This window comes from Nycticebus coucang, chromosome 1, assembly GCF_027406575.1.
Source record: "Nycticebus coucang isolate mNycCou1 chromosome 1, mNycCou1.pri, whole genome shotgun sequence".
Classification (NCBI taxonomy): domain Eukaryota; kingdom Metazoa; phylum Chordata; class Mammalia; order Primates; family Lorisidae; genus Nycticebus; species Nycticebus coucang.
This window is the reverse complement of record NC_069780.1, coordinates 75,886,345-75,900,890: the sequence shown is the minus strand read 5'-3', so window position 1 is coordinate 75,900,890 and position 14,546 is coordinate 75,886,345. Positions and strand designations below refer to the sequence as shown.

General features: G+C 35.4%; 1 protein-coding gene across 1 annotated transcript; it reads right to left on the bottom strand.

Annotated features, from left to right (window-relative positions):
• Positions 1-286: 286 nt before the first annotated feature.
• LOC128588612 (40S ribosomal protein SA-like) lies at positions 287-1,171 on the bottom strand. The gene has a single exon (XM_053595515.1). The coding sequence runs from the start codon at positions 1,169-1,171 to the stop codon at positions 287-289; it is 885 nt and encodes a 294-aa protein (XP_053451490.1).
• Positions 1,172-14,546: the final 13,375 nt, after the last annotated feature.

Sequence of the window (14,546 nt, the reverse complement as noted above, 5' to 3'; positions counted from 1 at the left end):
ACCCCCTTTCCTCTCACCCGATGGCTTGGGAGAGGTGGGCTACACGTCCATCCTGTCCGCTATCATGCTCCACCTCCTTGGCCTGGAGTTTTATTTGTGAAAAAATTTTACCTACATAGTCATTTAAAAAAATATATAGGTTATCTATTTCTTCTTGAGTGGGCTTTGGTAGTTTATATCTTTCAAGGATATCATTTTATCCAACTTGTTGAATTTTTTTTTTAAACTGATGTTTATTTTCCTCCTTTATTTCCATCTTGTTTATAAGAGCTTGTGGAAGAACAGCTTAAGACCACTCCGTGGTTGTTCCTACCCATTCAGTGGCCTGAGCAGTAGGAGCTGCAGACCAGTCTTCAGTGGCAGGCTGGGCACTCCAGTCTGCAGTGGGGAATTGCTGAATAGGCACAAAGGGCACTTGCACGCCTTCTGACCAGTGTGCAACCTCTGGTTGTGTAGCAGTAAACTCAGGAGCTGGAGCAGTCCATTCACCCTGAAATTCCTCCATGGTCACAGCTTTCTCAGCAGCAGCCTGCTCTTCCTTTTCAATCTCTTCAGGATCTCTGTAGAAATAGAGACCTGGCATGACCTCCCACGGATGTTCACGGGAGATGGTGCCACGCATGCGGAGAACTTCCTGGGCCAGCATCCACCACATCAAACCTACTGAGTGAGTTCCCTTGTTGTTGCAAGGGATGGCGATGTCCACATAAAGCAGAGGAGAATCTGTGTTACACAGAGCAATGGTAGGCAGGTTAACATAAGACGCCTCTGTGAGAGGCTGGTGGTCAGCCCTGGGATCAGTAACCAGTAGAAGATGAGGCTCCCGGAAGGCTGCCTGTATCTGGTTAGTGAAGGTTCTGGGAGTGAAGCGGCTAGCAATAGGAGTGGCTCCAGTGGCCGCACCAAACTTCAGCACAGCTCGCTGGCCAGTATTCCTGGAGGATCTGACACTGACATCAGCAGGGTTTTCAATGGCAACAATGGCCCGAGCTGTCAACAGAAGTTTTTCCCAGGTCCTCTTCAGATTTATGATGTAGATACCATCACTTTTCCTTTTGTAGATGTACTGTTCCATTTGGAAGTCAAGATTGGTGCCACCTAAGTGGGTTCCTGCTGCAAGGAATTTGAGGACATCCTTCTTCATTTGCAGGACATCAAGGGCTCTGGACATTGTGAAAAATTACCTTTAAGTTACGATGGGAATCCAGAACAACGCTGTATGGGCCCTCCCTGAGTGGCGCCGAAAGGCCAACTTGTTGAATTTTTTAATGTGCATTTGTTGATAAGATACTTATTATTATTTTGCTTTCTGTAAAATCTGTAGAGATGTTACTTCTTTCATTATATTAGTATTTGTGTCTTCAACTTGTTTTTCTTCACCAATCTGGCTAGCACTTTATTAATTTTATTGGTTTTCTCAAGGAAATATGTTTTGTCTTTATTGATTTTTAAATTGTTTTTCTTTTGTTGATTTCTTTTCCATAACTTCTTCTGTTTTGCTTACTTTAGATTTAATTTGCTATTTTTTTTATCCCATGACTGCCAATTAGACTGCCAAGTTGCTTGATAGTATTAGTATGTCTCCTGTATCCTTATCATTTTCTATTTTTTCTATCAATTTTTGTCAGTGGGATATTGAAGTTTCCAACTATAGTTACAATTAGTTATAACTCTGTCAACTTCTCTTTTTAATTCTATTAAGTTTTTACTTTGTGTAGCCTGAAACTCTGTTATTGGGTACATGATCCTTCAGGATTGTTATATCCTCTTATAAAATAGGCCTATCATTATGAAGTGATAGTTTCATCCTTTGTAATATTGATAAAGCTACTGCATACTTTTTTGATTACTGTAGGATACTCTATTTTTTATCTTTTTACTTTTAACTTCTTTCATCTATAGAGCACCACACATTTTGGGTTTCTAGATTTTATGTGGATAGGTCTCTGATAACAGTTTCACCTCTGAGGGGACTTGGGCTGTATCTTCTTTTCCTTATATGTGTCTCTTGTTAAAATGCTGGGGTAGAATGGTTGATAATCTTATTCATGAAGATATGGAGATGAGCTCATTTTGGATTTTTATCTGGTCAGATTGAGTTTGTAATTCCTCATGGACTACTGTGGGGGATATGTCCAGCAGACAGTTAAATACGTGGTTCTGAAACTCAGTAGGTATTTGAATTCATGGGTGTAGGTGAATGTCTGTAAAAATACTGTTCAGGATGAAAGGACCAAGGATGAAAATTTGGCAAGTATAGATGATTAATGAAATAGAATCTCTAGTTTAGGCAAATTCTAATGCAGTAGTGATATGGTCATACTTTTTTTTACATTTATGAATTGTTAAATGCAAAAAACAGTATGTCCTATATAATGGAAGATTATTTGGATAGTTCACTCTATGATCTTCTTAGATTTAATTTTTTTCTAAATTACTTGATCTAAATGTAATGCCCCAGATAATTTAAATAATCCATAAGTATTATTTTCTAAATTTAGTCTCAAATGTTACAAGGAATTCAATTTTCCTGGTGAACAAGTTATACAAAATGCCTAAAGGCTCAAGTTTGTCAGCTGTTTTGTTCATTACTCTTTTAAGTGCTGAATAATACCACAGAGGTTTCATGTATCTTAAACCTTCAGTAACTATGTGATTCAATTGCCAAGTCTCATGAGTATTTCCTTTATGATCTTTGGTTTCTGTTTAAGTTCTCCTGTTGTTGAGTAATCTTACCCTGATTAGAGGTGGAGAAAATAGTGAGATAATCCCATTGTAGACAGAAATGTCACAGGCTGAATTCTGCATGCTGGAACCGTTGGCAACAAACCTGCATGTTCCCAAGGGGTGTGTAGGCTATTCAGATAACTTATCCTAAATAGGAATTTGTCTTAACTTTAAAATGTACTTGTCCAAAAAAAATTTAAAGAGATAAAATGATATTTGATATAATATTTCTACTTATTTTTGTTGTTATTGTTGACTGATGATTATCTGTGTGATTTATTGTACTTATTAACAATCCAAAGGCACGATAGAAAATCAGATGATTCATTATAAATGATTTATCTAGTAAGTAAACTTTACAAATTCTAACCCTAGTTTTATTATTGACGGAGACTGAGATATGGGCAAGGTCATATTGTCTGTTGGTTTTGCAATCAATCTAACCTCCAAATTGCAGCAGGCATCACAGTGATTGTGAAATTATATCTCTGTTGAAGACATGATTACTAACAGTTTAATCTATCCATCCCTTCAGATTTTTTGTGAAATAAAAGTTTAATTTGTAGCAAAATGCAAGATGTGTGAACAGAGCTTAATCGCCAGTTGAGTTATCTTTCTAGGCATTTAGGCAATAAAATTAATTACATTAGGGTTGTGAGTTACTTCCTTGAGACATGGGACTGATTGTTACAGTGATTTCAGATTGATTTTTTTCTAGGCCTACATAACTAAAACTAGGCTAGATATGTAAGTTAAAAATAATAAATACCAGAAACTGTGTACATATACATTTATAAAATTCTATTTTTATGTTGTTTCTTTCTAAAATGCACTTATAGTCCCCTCCTACATTCCTCCTCGTTCTCTTTATATTTTTAAAAAAATATTTACAAATAGGGCTTGCAATTTTTCAAAAAGCAGTTTAACTTGTCATTTTAATGATAAGACTAATGATCAGCACTGGTGATAACACAGTGCAATAGACCACTTAATATTCTGAGCTTTTGTGCAGTTACAATACTGAAATTGTCAGTCTCACCAACATAATCAGTAGAGAGCAGATCATGGGGCTTCAAACTAGATGACCCTAGAAATTAAAATCAAGTTCAGGAAATATTACCCTCCCATACTGATGTGAGCACCATGCATAGATGGGATTTGCTATTTACTGTCATTTCTTGAAAGTCACTTCATCTAATGTGCTTTTGAAATGAGAAGAGCTGAATAGGACAATAGGAATGAGTCAAACTCAAAAATAATTAAATATAATAAAAGAAAAATATATATTATGGAGGTATGTTGAAATTTATACATGTAGCAGTCTTTTATGTATTGTTGAAAAGCCAGAGTTACAATTTTAATAAAATCACAAAACTGTAAGTGTATCAAGATTTCTTAGGCAAGATGGGATCCAGTGTAATACCCTTTCATAGTATTCTTCTAAGTATCATCTGTCTCCATGAAGAAAATCATCATATTTACTTTAAGAAATTGATAGGGGCTGAGCATAGTGTCTTGCGCCTGTAATCCCAGCACTTTGGGAGGCTCAGGTGGGTGGATCACCTGAGCTCATAGGTTCCAGACCAGCCTGAGTCAGAGCAAGACCTTATCTCTAAAAATAGCCGGGCATTGTGGTGGGTGCCTATAGTCCCAGGCTTGGGAGGCTGAGGCAAGAGAATCACTTAAGCCCAAGAGTTTGAGGTTGCTGTGAGCTGTGATGCCACAGCACTCTACTAAGGGTGACATGGTGAGATGCTGTCTCAAAAAAAAAAAAAAAAAGAAAGAAATTGATAAATTGCCACTTTAGTGATAGATGATTTTGGTTAATGAAAATAATTTCAATCGATTTTACCTCTTTATATTTGCCCTGTAAAAAATTCTATGAGTAATGCATGTTGTTTTTAGAAAAATTAGAAAAGAAAAAGAAGATCATGATATGGCAGTATAATTTTATTTGTACTTTTTATAAAATATCCTTTTTTTGTACATTGTTTTCAAACTTAATATTTGTTTTTGTTAATGATATCATTATATAAAAGTATTTTAGTTAGTTCTAAGAAAAAAGATGATTACTATTATAAGGTTTAACATTAATCCCCCCCCCTTTTTTTTTTTACAACATTTGCATTTTTCCATTAATGTGGAAAGAATAGTAATAGTGACACTGGATTTAAACATCAGAAAGTTATGTGCAATGAATTTCTTTTCTTTCTTTCTTTCTTTTTTTTTTTTGAGACAGAATCTTAATTATTTTGCTCTCGGTAGAGGGCTGTGGGGTCACAGCTCCCAGCAACCTCAAATTCTTGGGCTTAAGCAATTCTCTTGCTTTAGCCTCTCTTGTAGCTAGGACTACCGGCACCCACCACAACGTCTGGCTATTTTTTTGTTGTAGTTGTCATTGCTGTTTTGCAGGGCCTGGCCGGGTTTGAACCCACCAGTTCCAGTGTATGTGGCCGGCGCCCTACCCACTGAGCTATAGGTCCTGAGACTACAATGAATTTCTTAACTTGCAAACCTGACAACCAAATGCTTTACCTATGGGAACCCATCTGAATTTTCTGTTTTAATCAGCTACCTTTGTTATACTAAGATTTCTTTATAGTAATTCTGCTATGGGGTAATGATTGCAAAATAGTAAGCCATTTTTTTTTTTTTTTTTTTTTTAGCAAATCATAGGAATACAATAATAGCAGTAGGCACAAAGCTCCTCATCTTTTTCTTTTTGTTGTTGATTTATCTCTTGTATTCTCGACATACCTTGGTCAATATCTTTCTCCTTCATTACAAAGCTACCTTTAGCTGGAGAGCACTTCCTCTGGGTGAATACTGTGCCAGAGAGATCCACCTTCTTTTGATTTCCTGATCCCAGCATTGGCCAGTACATAAGATGCACGAGTGTATTAGTCACAGTCTAAAATTTGAAGTATATTTCATGGTGAAATAGAGTTTTAGTGTTTTTTTATGTACCCTGTTTCTCCGAAAATAAGACAGTGTCTTATTTTAAGGTGTGCTCCCAAAGATGTGCTAGGTCTTATTTTCAAGGGACGCCTTATCTTTCCTGTAAGTAGGTCTTATTTTCGGGGAAACAGGGTAGTTAAAATTATTCTGAAGTGGTTTGATAGGAGAAAACATTTTTTCCCCTGTGTCTAGCAGCTGTCAATTTAATTCTATCATTTTCTACATTTGTGGCAGACTCAAACCCAAACATCACTCTTTAGTCCTATTACTGTCCTTCCCCGATTTCTGTACTATTTAGTTTGAAACAAATGTTAAAGCAGTGCTGCTATTAGTTTCGGGTATGGTTGCAATAATACAAGCTGAAGCATAAAATTTTAGGTAAATAATCCAGATCATAGCTGATCAGAGAAATGTAGCTTGGGACCTGTCATTTTCGTTAGGAAACTACTTGTAGGTGTCCAGCTGTTATCCAGCTACAATGTGTTTAGTACTTGTTCCTGCACTAGGGGGCTGTAAGAGTGAAGAGAAAACTTTCCCTTTGTTCTCTGAAGGTTTGCTGAAAATCATCTGACAAAAGGCAGATTAATAGGAGAAAAAAACATACAAAATGTATTAGCATGCACATGTGTTGCCTGGGAGTCATACACGGTATGAACTCAAAGAGGGGCCAGATGGTGATGCTTAAATACTCTGTTCATTGAAGAGGTATATATGGACCTGAGAGGCAGATGGGAGGCAGAATTGGGGTTGTCAGGGGGACTGCACAAGAACAAAAGCTGTCTTATCATACAGATAAAGTCCCCCATGGAATCTCTGGAGCTGCTCTCAGAGGAATAGTTGGAAATTCTGTCTAAACTAGTGAGGACTACCAAGCCTCTTCAGTTATCCAATGCTTGATCTTCCCTGGTTATTTTATGAGATCTTTAGGGAGAGGGTTTAAGACAATTGCATTTCTTTTGGAAAGAAGCTTTCTTGGCCAGATAAGGAGTTTATAGAGTCTCTCCCTGTGCTTGATGGGTGGGGGGTCAAGAAAAGATTAGAGGGACCTTGATTCTGAAGCAGCTTCTAAGGTCTCATGTAAAAGCACCAGTCTTTGGGGGTATGGATTCTGACCCCCAGCAGGGTGTAATAACATCCTCATTTGAACCCAGATTTGCCTTGTGATCCAAATGTGCTTGATTCCAGCACTTTGATCACAAAATAAATTTGGGTTCTTTATTTTCAGGAAAATTCATCCTTTCCCTGACAAATAGGCACTTTGCTCAGCTCTGCCACCAAGACCATCAATACTTTTCTGCTCTCACTTTCTTTTCCTCATTGCAGAAAGTCCTCCAGATTGAAAAAAAAATTCCTGATTCTTAAGATTTTGCATATTTTTGGTGGGAGTTTCTTTTCACTCATTTCGTAGTCAGAGGCATCGTACCCACAGCTTAAGAGCTAGAGTTCTTGAGTTGTAAGATGATCGGAATGAAGGGTTTGCGTGACTGAGGAGAGTCTGAGATGAATCCTGGCTCTGCTACCCAAAACACCTGTAGCTCTTTGACCTTGAACACATTGCTGTTCGTTTACAAACATAATGCCCTTAACTAAGAAATTGAGATTATTTGTACTAAATACAGAGTTATTATTACTAAATTTAGATCTTCAATAAAATAATAGCTTATAGGTTTTATGATCATGATGTTCATACCCTGGGGGGCTTCACACACATTACTCTTAATTTACAATCTTTTATGAGATTTTTGGGCTCTTTGTGCTTCTCTAAGCCTCTTTTTCTCCTCTAAAAACCTCTTAAAAATCCCACTCTTTGCATGTATTTTCGTACACATCCTCAATTTAACATGCAACAATATAACACTCTGCAATGATTGCAAATGTTTACTTCCCCCAATCTGTATTTGGCCTTGTATCAAAACCACAAGGGGCTGTTAGTCTAAATCTAGTTGCTAGTAGCACAAAAATCCGATTATTGAGACAATGAGGATTGCCAAGGAAGAAAGGAATTTCATAATAACAGACGTCTTGTTGGGAGAGTGGTAGACCTGCCTCAGATCCATTTCCTCAACTAATGGAGATCAGGGGCTTTTAAAGGAGGGGCCACATACCTGGGGGCAGCTTGTGGTGTAACTAACAAGGGGATTTGTGCTTTGGGAGCAGGTAGGGGATGGTGAATCTTAGCAAGAGGAAGTCTTGCCCGGCTTCAGAATCTCAGCTCCTTTTGCCGAGATTCTTGCAAAAGGAAGGTGTCTTGCAGAAAAGTCACCATTTCTGGGGAACAACTGCAAAGGTCAAGTAGTTAAGAGAGAGGATTATAAAAACAAACATAGGAGTTTTTGAAATTTCTTTACAGAGCTGCTTAAAGCATCTGCTTGTCTGTCTTTCCAAATAATAGTTTAGGATGCAGTCTGGGCTTTTTTGCTTATTCTTTCTGATGTCATGTAAATTCTGCTTTATTATATGCCAGTCAGCATAATGTGCTGTCCATGTTATTGCTTTCTGATGATGACAATGATGATGATGAACTAAGCATAAATAAAAAAGCCATAATGCTTTTTAGGATGAAGGCCAATATTAGATTAAATGTAATTAGATTTTAACCTAGACTTTGTTATTTAACTTCACCTGGAGTTACACAGATGCCTGGACCTGGTTTTGTGTGTGTGTGCACGCATGCACATGCATGCACATGGATGTGTGCACTCCATGTAAATATGTATTTAAATTTAACATTTTTACTAAAGCTTCTGCTAAAAATTGCTGCATGGCAAGGAATTAATATCTCTTGGAACTCCTAATAACAGTAATTAGAAAAGGTGATTTAAATTAAAAAGTATTTTGAGATTTGTTTGTTAAAGGTTGTAGAGGTCTGTGGAGAACTTAATCCCTGAATTACAACTGAAAAGGCTTTTTATAAATTAATCTGAATGAGGAATTATTTTTTTGAATCCCTCTTGTGAGATTCTACTTAAAACTTATTAAATAGCAAGGAAATTAATGTAATTCCCCTCTTGGCATTGACTGTCATTTATAGAGAGGGCCAGATGAGCAGAGCCTATGAGATCAAGATGACATTTTAATACAGAAATGCAGAAATACTGCAGCCTTTGTCCTCAGTGATTCTTTCTTCTTAAGGAAGGGGCTACTCTAATCTGATCTTGTTCTGTTCATTACTTTTAAACTTACATATTTCTCAAATTTCCCTACCAATAAAGAACTTCCCCTTTCACATTTTTAAGCTCTTAATTATAATTTAAAAAATTCACCATGTAGTTTTTCTTAATATTGACTTAAAATTGTCTTACCGTATTTTCCCTTTATTACTTCTTAGTTGGCTATACTGATAATTTTTTAAGTTCTGTTGTCTCTAAATGTGACAGCTATTATCCTGTGTCAGTCATTTTTTTCTTCTTCTCCTTTTCCTATCACTGAGTATGCCCTGATCTTTTCCTCTTTAATTGTGAGGATTATTTTGAAAAACTTGCACTTTTAATTTTTAAAAATTATGAGTTTTCACTTTCTTAAAGTATTATCTCCTCATCTGTATATAATACATATTGTCCCAACTGATAATTAATCCTTATTAATGGAGATCAATTTCTTAGTTCCTTACTATAAGTTAGCAGGCTTATTTTTTGTGTGTGGGGTACTTAGAAGTATGATAACATCTACTTTAATTAATAAAGATTTTAATTTTCAATTTGTACAGCATATAACTTTTTTGCCAAATTTTATAAGTTATAGTAAAAGAAAAACTTTAGACAAATTAAATTTTAATAGTGTTTAATTGAGAAAAGAATGATTCACGAGTTTGTTGACCATTCGCCTGTCATCTTCAGAGAAGTTTCTGTTCAAGTCTCTTGCCCACAAAGAAATGGAGTTGTTTATTCTTTTCTTATTGGTTGATTTGAGTTCTCTGTAGATTCTAGTTATCAGACCTTTGTTGGAATCATAACCTGCAAATATCTTCTCCCATTCTGAAGGCTGTCTGTTTGCTTTACTTACAGTACCCTTAGCTGTGCAGAAGCTTTTTAGCTTGATCTGATCCCCTTTTTATATATATATATATGTATATATATATATATATAGAGAGAGTTAAGTTATATATATATAATACTATATATATAATATAGTATATATATAGTATATATAATACTATATATATTGTATATATAATACTATATTATATAGTATTATAGTATTATATAGTATTAATATAATATAGTATTATAGTACATATAATATATAATATAGTATTATATATACAATATATATTATATATATAATTTTATATAATTTTTTATATATAAAATTTATATATATATAAAATTTCAAGACAGAGTCTCACTATGTCACCCTTGGTAGAGTGTCATGGCGTCACAGCTCATAGCAACCTCAAACTCTTGGGCTTAAACAGTTCTCTTGTGTCAGCCTACCAAGTAGCTGGGACTGCAGGTGCCCACCACAATGCCTGGCTAATTTTTTGTTGTAGTTGTCATTGTTGTTTTTAGCAGGCCTGGGCCAGGTTTGAACCACCAGTCCTGGTGTATGTGGCTGGTGTCCTAACCACTGAGCTACAGGCGCCAAGCCACAGTAATGTATTTTTGGTGTTGCTTCAATTGCCTGGGGAGTTGGGGGGGGTCCTCCTCATGAAATATTTTCCCAGGCCAATATCTTCAAGCTTTTACCCTGTATTCTCTTCTAGTATTTTTTATAGTGCCATGTCTTAAATTTAAATCTTTTATCCAGTGAGAATCAATTTTTGTTAGGGGTGAAAGGTGGGGGTCCAGTTTCAGTCTTTTACAGATCACTAGCCAGTTCTCCCAGCACCAATTGTTAAATAGGGAATCTTTTCCCCAATCTGTGTTTTTTTTAGGCTTATCAAAGATCAAATGACTGTATGTGTCTGGTTTCATCTCTAAATTCTCTATTCTGTTCCATATATCTATATCTCTATTTTTGTACCAGTACTATGCTGTTTTGATCACTATAGATTTATAGTATAACCTGAAGTCTGGTAATATGATGCCTTCTGATTTATTTTTATATCTAAGTTATGTATTGGCAATTCAATTTTTTTTTCTGATTCCATATAAAATGATGTACTATTTTTTCAAGTTCTTTAAAGTATGACATTGGTGCTTTGTTAGGGATTGCATTAAATCTGTAGATTGCTTTGGGTAGTATGGAGATTTCAACAATGTTGATTCTTCTCAGCCTCAAATGGCCAACAAACACGTGAAAAAATGGTCATGATCTTTGATCATCAGAGAAATTAAAATCAAAATCTAACTCCAGTACGATTAGCCCAGATCACAAAACCCCAAAACTGCAGATGTTGGTGTGGATGTGGAGAGAAGGGAGCATTTTTACATTGCTGGTTGGATTGCAAACTAATACAGCCTTTTTGGAAAGAAGTATGGAGAATTCTCAAGGAACTAAAAGTTGACCTACTGTTTGATCCTATAATTCCATTACTAGGTATCTACCCAGATGAACAAAAATCATTTTAGAACAAAGACATTTGCACCAGAATGTTTAATGCAGCCCAATTCATAATTGCCAAGTCGTGGAAGCAGCCTAAATGCCCATCAACCGATAAATGTATTAACAAATTATGGTATATGTATACCACGGAATACTTTTCAGTCTCCATAAATGATGGAGACTTTATATCTTTACTTGGATGGAGCTGGAACATATTCTTTTTAGTAAAGTATGTCAAGAATGGAAAAAAACTATCTAATGTACTCAATACTATTATGAAACCAATATGTAATCACCTGCACATTCATACAAAAGATAAAACACAAATATAGTCCAGAAAGGAGGAGGGGAGAAGTGAGAGAAGGGAGGGCGAATGGAGGGAGGGTATTTGGTGGGATCTCACCTAATGTACACAATGCAAGGGTACATTTCAAAACAAATAAGAAAGAGTACATTAGAATTATCTACCAAAAAAAAAAATAAGTAAGTGAGGTTATGTTAATCAGTTTAATTTAAGTATTCCACATTATATATCAAATCATCACATTGTACTCCATAAATGTCATAAATGTATACAGTTATGATTTAATGAAAATTAAGTTAAAAAAATAAATTACTGCAGGAGAAAAAAACAAAACCAAACCCAAATCTGTCTCTAAAACAAACAAACAACCCCTCCCCACCAAATTAATATGCCGAAATCCTATCCCACAGTATCTTATGGAATATGATGCCTTTTAGAGATGGGGTTTTTAAAGAAGTAATTGAAGTAAAATTGAATCATTAGGGTGGGCCCTATTTCAGTAGGACTAGTGTCACCCAAATAAGAAATTTGAACACAGACATAGACTTCTAGAAGACCTGTGAAGACATTTGGAGAAGGTTGACATCTATAAGCCAAGTAGAGGGAACTCCAAAAAAATCAGTCCTGCCATCATCTTGATATAGACCTCTCTATCCCCCAGGATTGTGAGAAAACAAATCCTTACTGTTTTAGTCACTTAACCTGTGGTACTTTGTTATGACTGCCTTAGAAAAATGATTCACTTCCAGCAACAAGAAGAAAACTTAATGAATTTTGGATTTGTATGTTCAACTACATTTTTAGTTCCTAAAGCTTGTTATTTAAATGGAAAATTTTGTCACAATTAGAGTAAACCCACTGCTAAACAAAACTGTATTTGGATTTTTTAAGTATATGTTAAGTTTTGTAAATTCCTACACGCCAAAGGTGGTGCAGCCAACAATTATGATACAATACAATGCTCTTTCTGATTAAGATTTAAAAAAATACTTTGTTAAATAAATGAAAGGTAAAACAGAAAAAAAAAAAAGAAAGAAAGATTCATGAATTGAGCAGCCTTCCTCACCCAAGCAGAATAACTTCAGAGAGTATCTGCTGCTGTCATGTGGTTATAGACAGAAAAAGTAAAGCGATATATAGAAAATGCAAATGAGGTGCAGAAACAGCTGGATTGTTAAAGCAGCATTTGCCTTGTTTGAACAGGATTTGAATAGTTGGCCACCTGTGGTTGGCTAAAACTCAGTGATCACTGCAAGAGTAGGTTACAGTCTGCTTGCATACCCAGTTAATTTACAGTTAACTATGTACAAATAAACCGTTAGCCGAATTTACAAGGCAGTAGCTTTTGGCTAAACTTAACAGTTAAATTTTTACTTTATGAATTAAGGCTATATATTTACGAAATTAAGGTACCAGGACAGAGGTTATATCATCCAGGAAGTCAGCAGCTACACCTAGCTTTGACATATTATTTCTGGATAACTGCATGTTTTTATTCTACTAATAAAATATCTAATTTATTATTATATCTGTTATTTTATAAATAGTTGTGTACATTTGTATTTAGAGCATTTTCCTTGGAACTGTGAGGAATATTAGGATAATTCAGACAGGAATATTATACTTACGACTCTTGCAGTGTAGTAGGGGAGATAATGTGTACACAAGTAACCATACTACCAGATTTAAAAGGACAAACTTCATAAAAGAGATAGAGCATGAGTGTTACAGGAGTCTTAGAGAAGAAGGAAGACCTCTGATATGAAGGCTAAGGAGAAAACTTTGTAGGGAGGGGCATTTGGTATGTTCCTCTAAGGAGAGTCAGAATTGGTACCTCCTTGGAAAACAGGAGATGGAGAAAGCAGCATGAGCAAAACTAAGGAAGGAGGAAAGTTCAGGGGAGCAGTGGTGTTGGAAACAGGCAATGAGCTTACCTCTGCCAACTTTATGGAGCGTCAATGAGAGGGGGGCACTTAGAGTTGGACTTGTAGCTTTTGGGTTCTTTAGTTTTAGATTATTTTTTAAATACTGGGACACTGATCAAAATTGATCTATAGTCTTACAAGGGTATATGTGAAACTTAGTAAATGTAGAGTGTAAATGTCTTAACACAATAATTAAGAAAATGGCAGGAAGGTTATGTTAAACAGTGTGATGAAAATGTGTCAAACGGTCTATAAAACCAGTGTGTGATGCCCCATGATCGCATTAATGTACACAGCTATGATTTAATAAAAAAAATTGATCTATAAATAGATCCATGATTAAGGGAGATTAAGTTTTGTTATGATGTTCAGTCCTATGTTAAAGAAGAGCTGGATTATGTATCATTTATTTGACTCTAAACACTCTTGCTCAATTTCACATCTTGAGGTATATATCACAGGCATTGTTGGCCCAAGGAATCAATAGAGTAATCGTAGTTCTCCTGTATTTTGTGATTTTAGGCATGGGATACCAGGAAAGTTGGTTTACAAAGAACTGTCCTCTAATAACTTTTATTTTCTTATACATATTCTCTAAAAGTGAAGGATCAATGCATTGATTTATTTCCTCTCTTAAAATACAAAGGCCTTTGGGCATAGTCTGAGAGCCCTGTGCAGGGAAAGGATCATTCACAAGGAAGAATATTTCTGGAAGAATTTCTAGGACAAACCTAGCTCTTATGTTTTTGACCGATTTCATAATTTTACTTTGTTTTTATATATCCCAGAAATATGTTGAATATAATAAATACATATGTAAATATAACACCCTGGGTTCATTAGTAGTTTTTATATACATTTATTTAATAAAAAATTCAATGAAATAATCAGTATTTTGTGCCAAAAGGTGTTTCTAGCCCATGAAATCAGGAGTCAGACCTTTGGTGGGTAGTTGGGGATTCTTTTCTGGAGGAAGATTGGCAGTGCTTTCTTAACGAGTACCTTGATTTCTGTTAATGAGCTATTCAGATGTATAAAAGAACAATTAAGTTCACTTTCAGCCTTCTGCTATATTATTTTAATCTTGTATAAATAGTTCTTAATCAAGTCACTTTTTCCTAAATTGCTTTTATTTTATGTAATGCCAG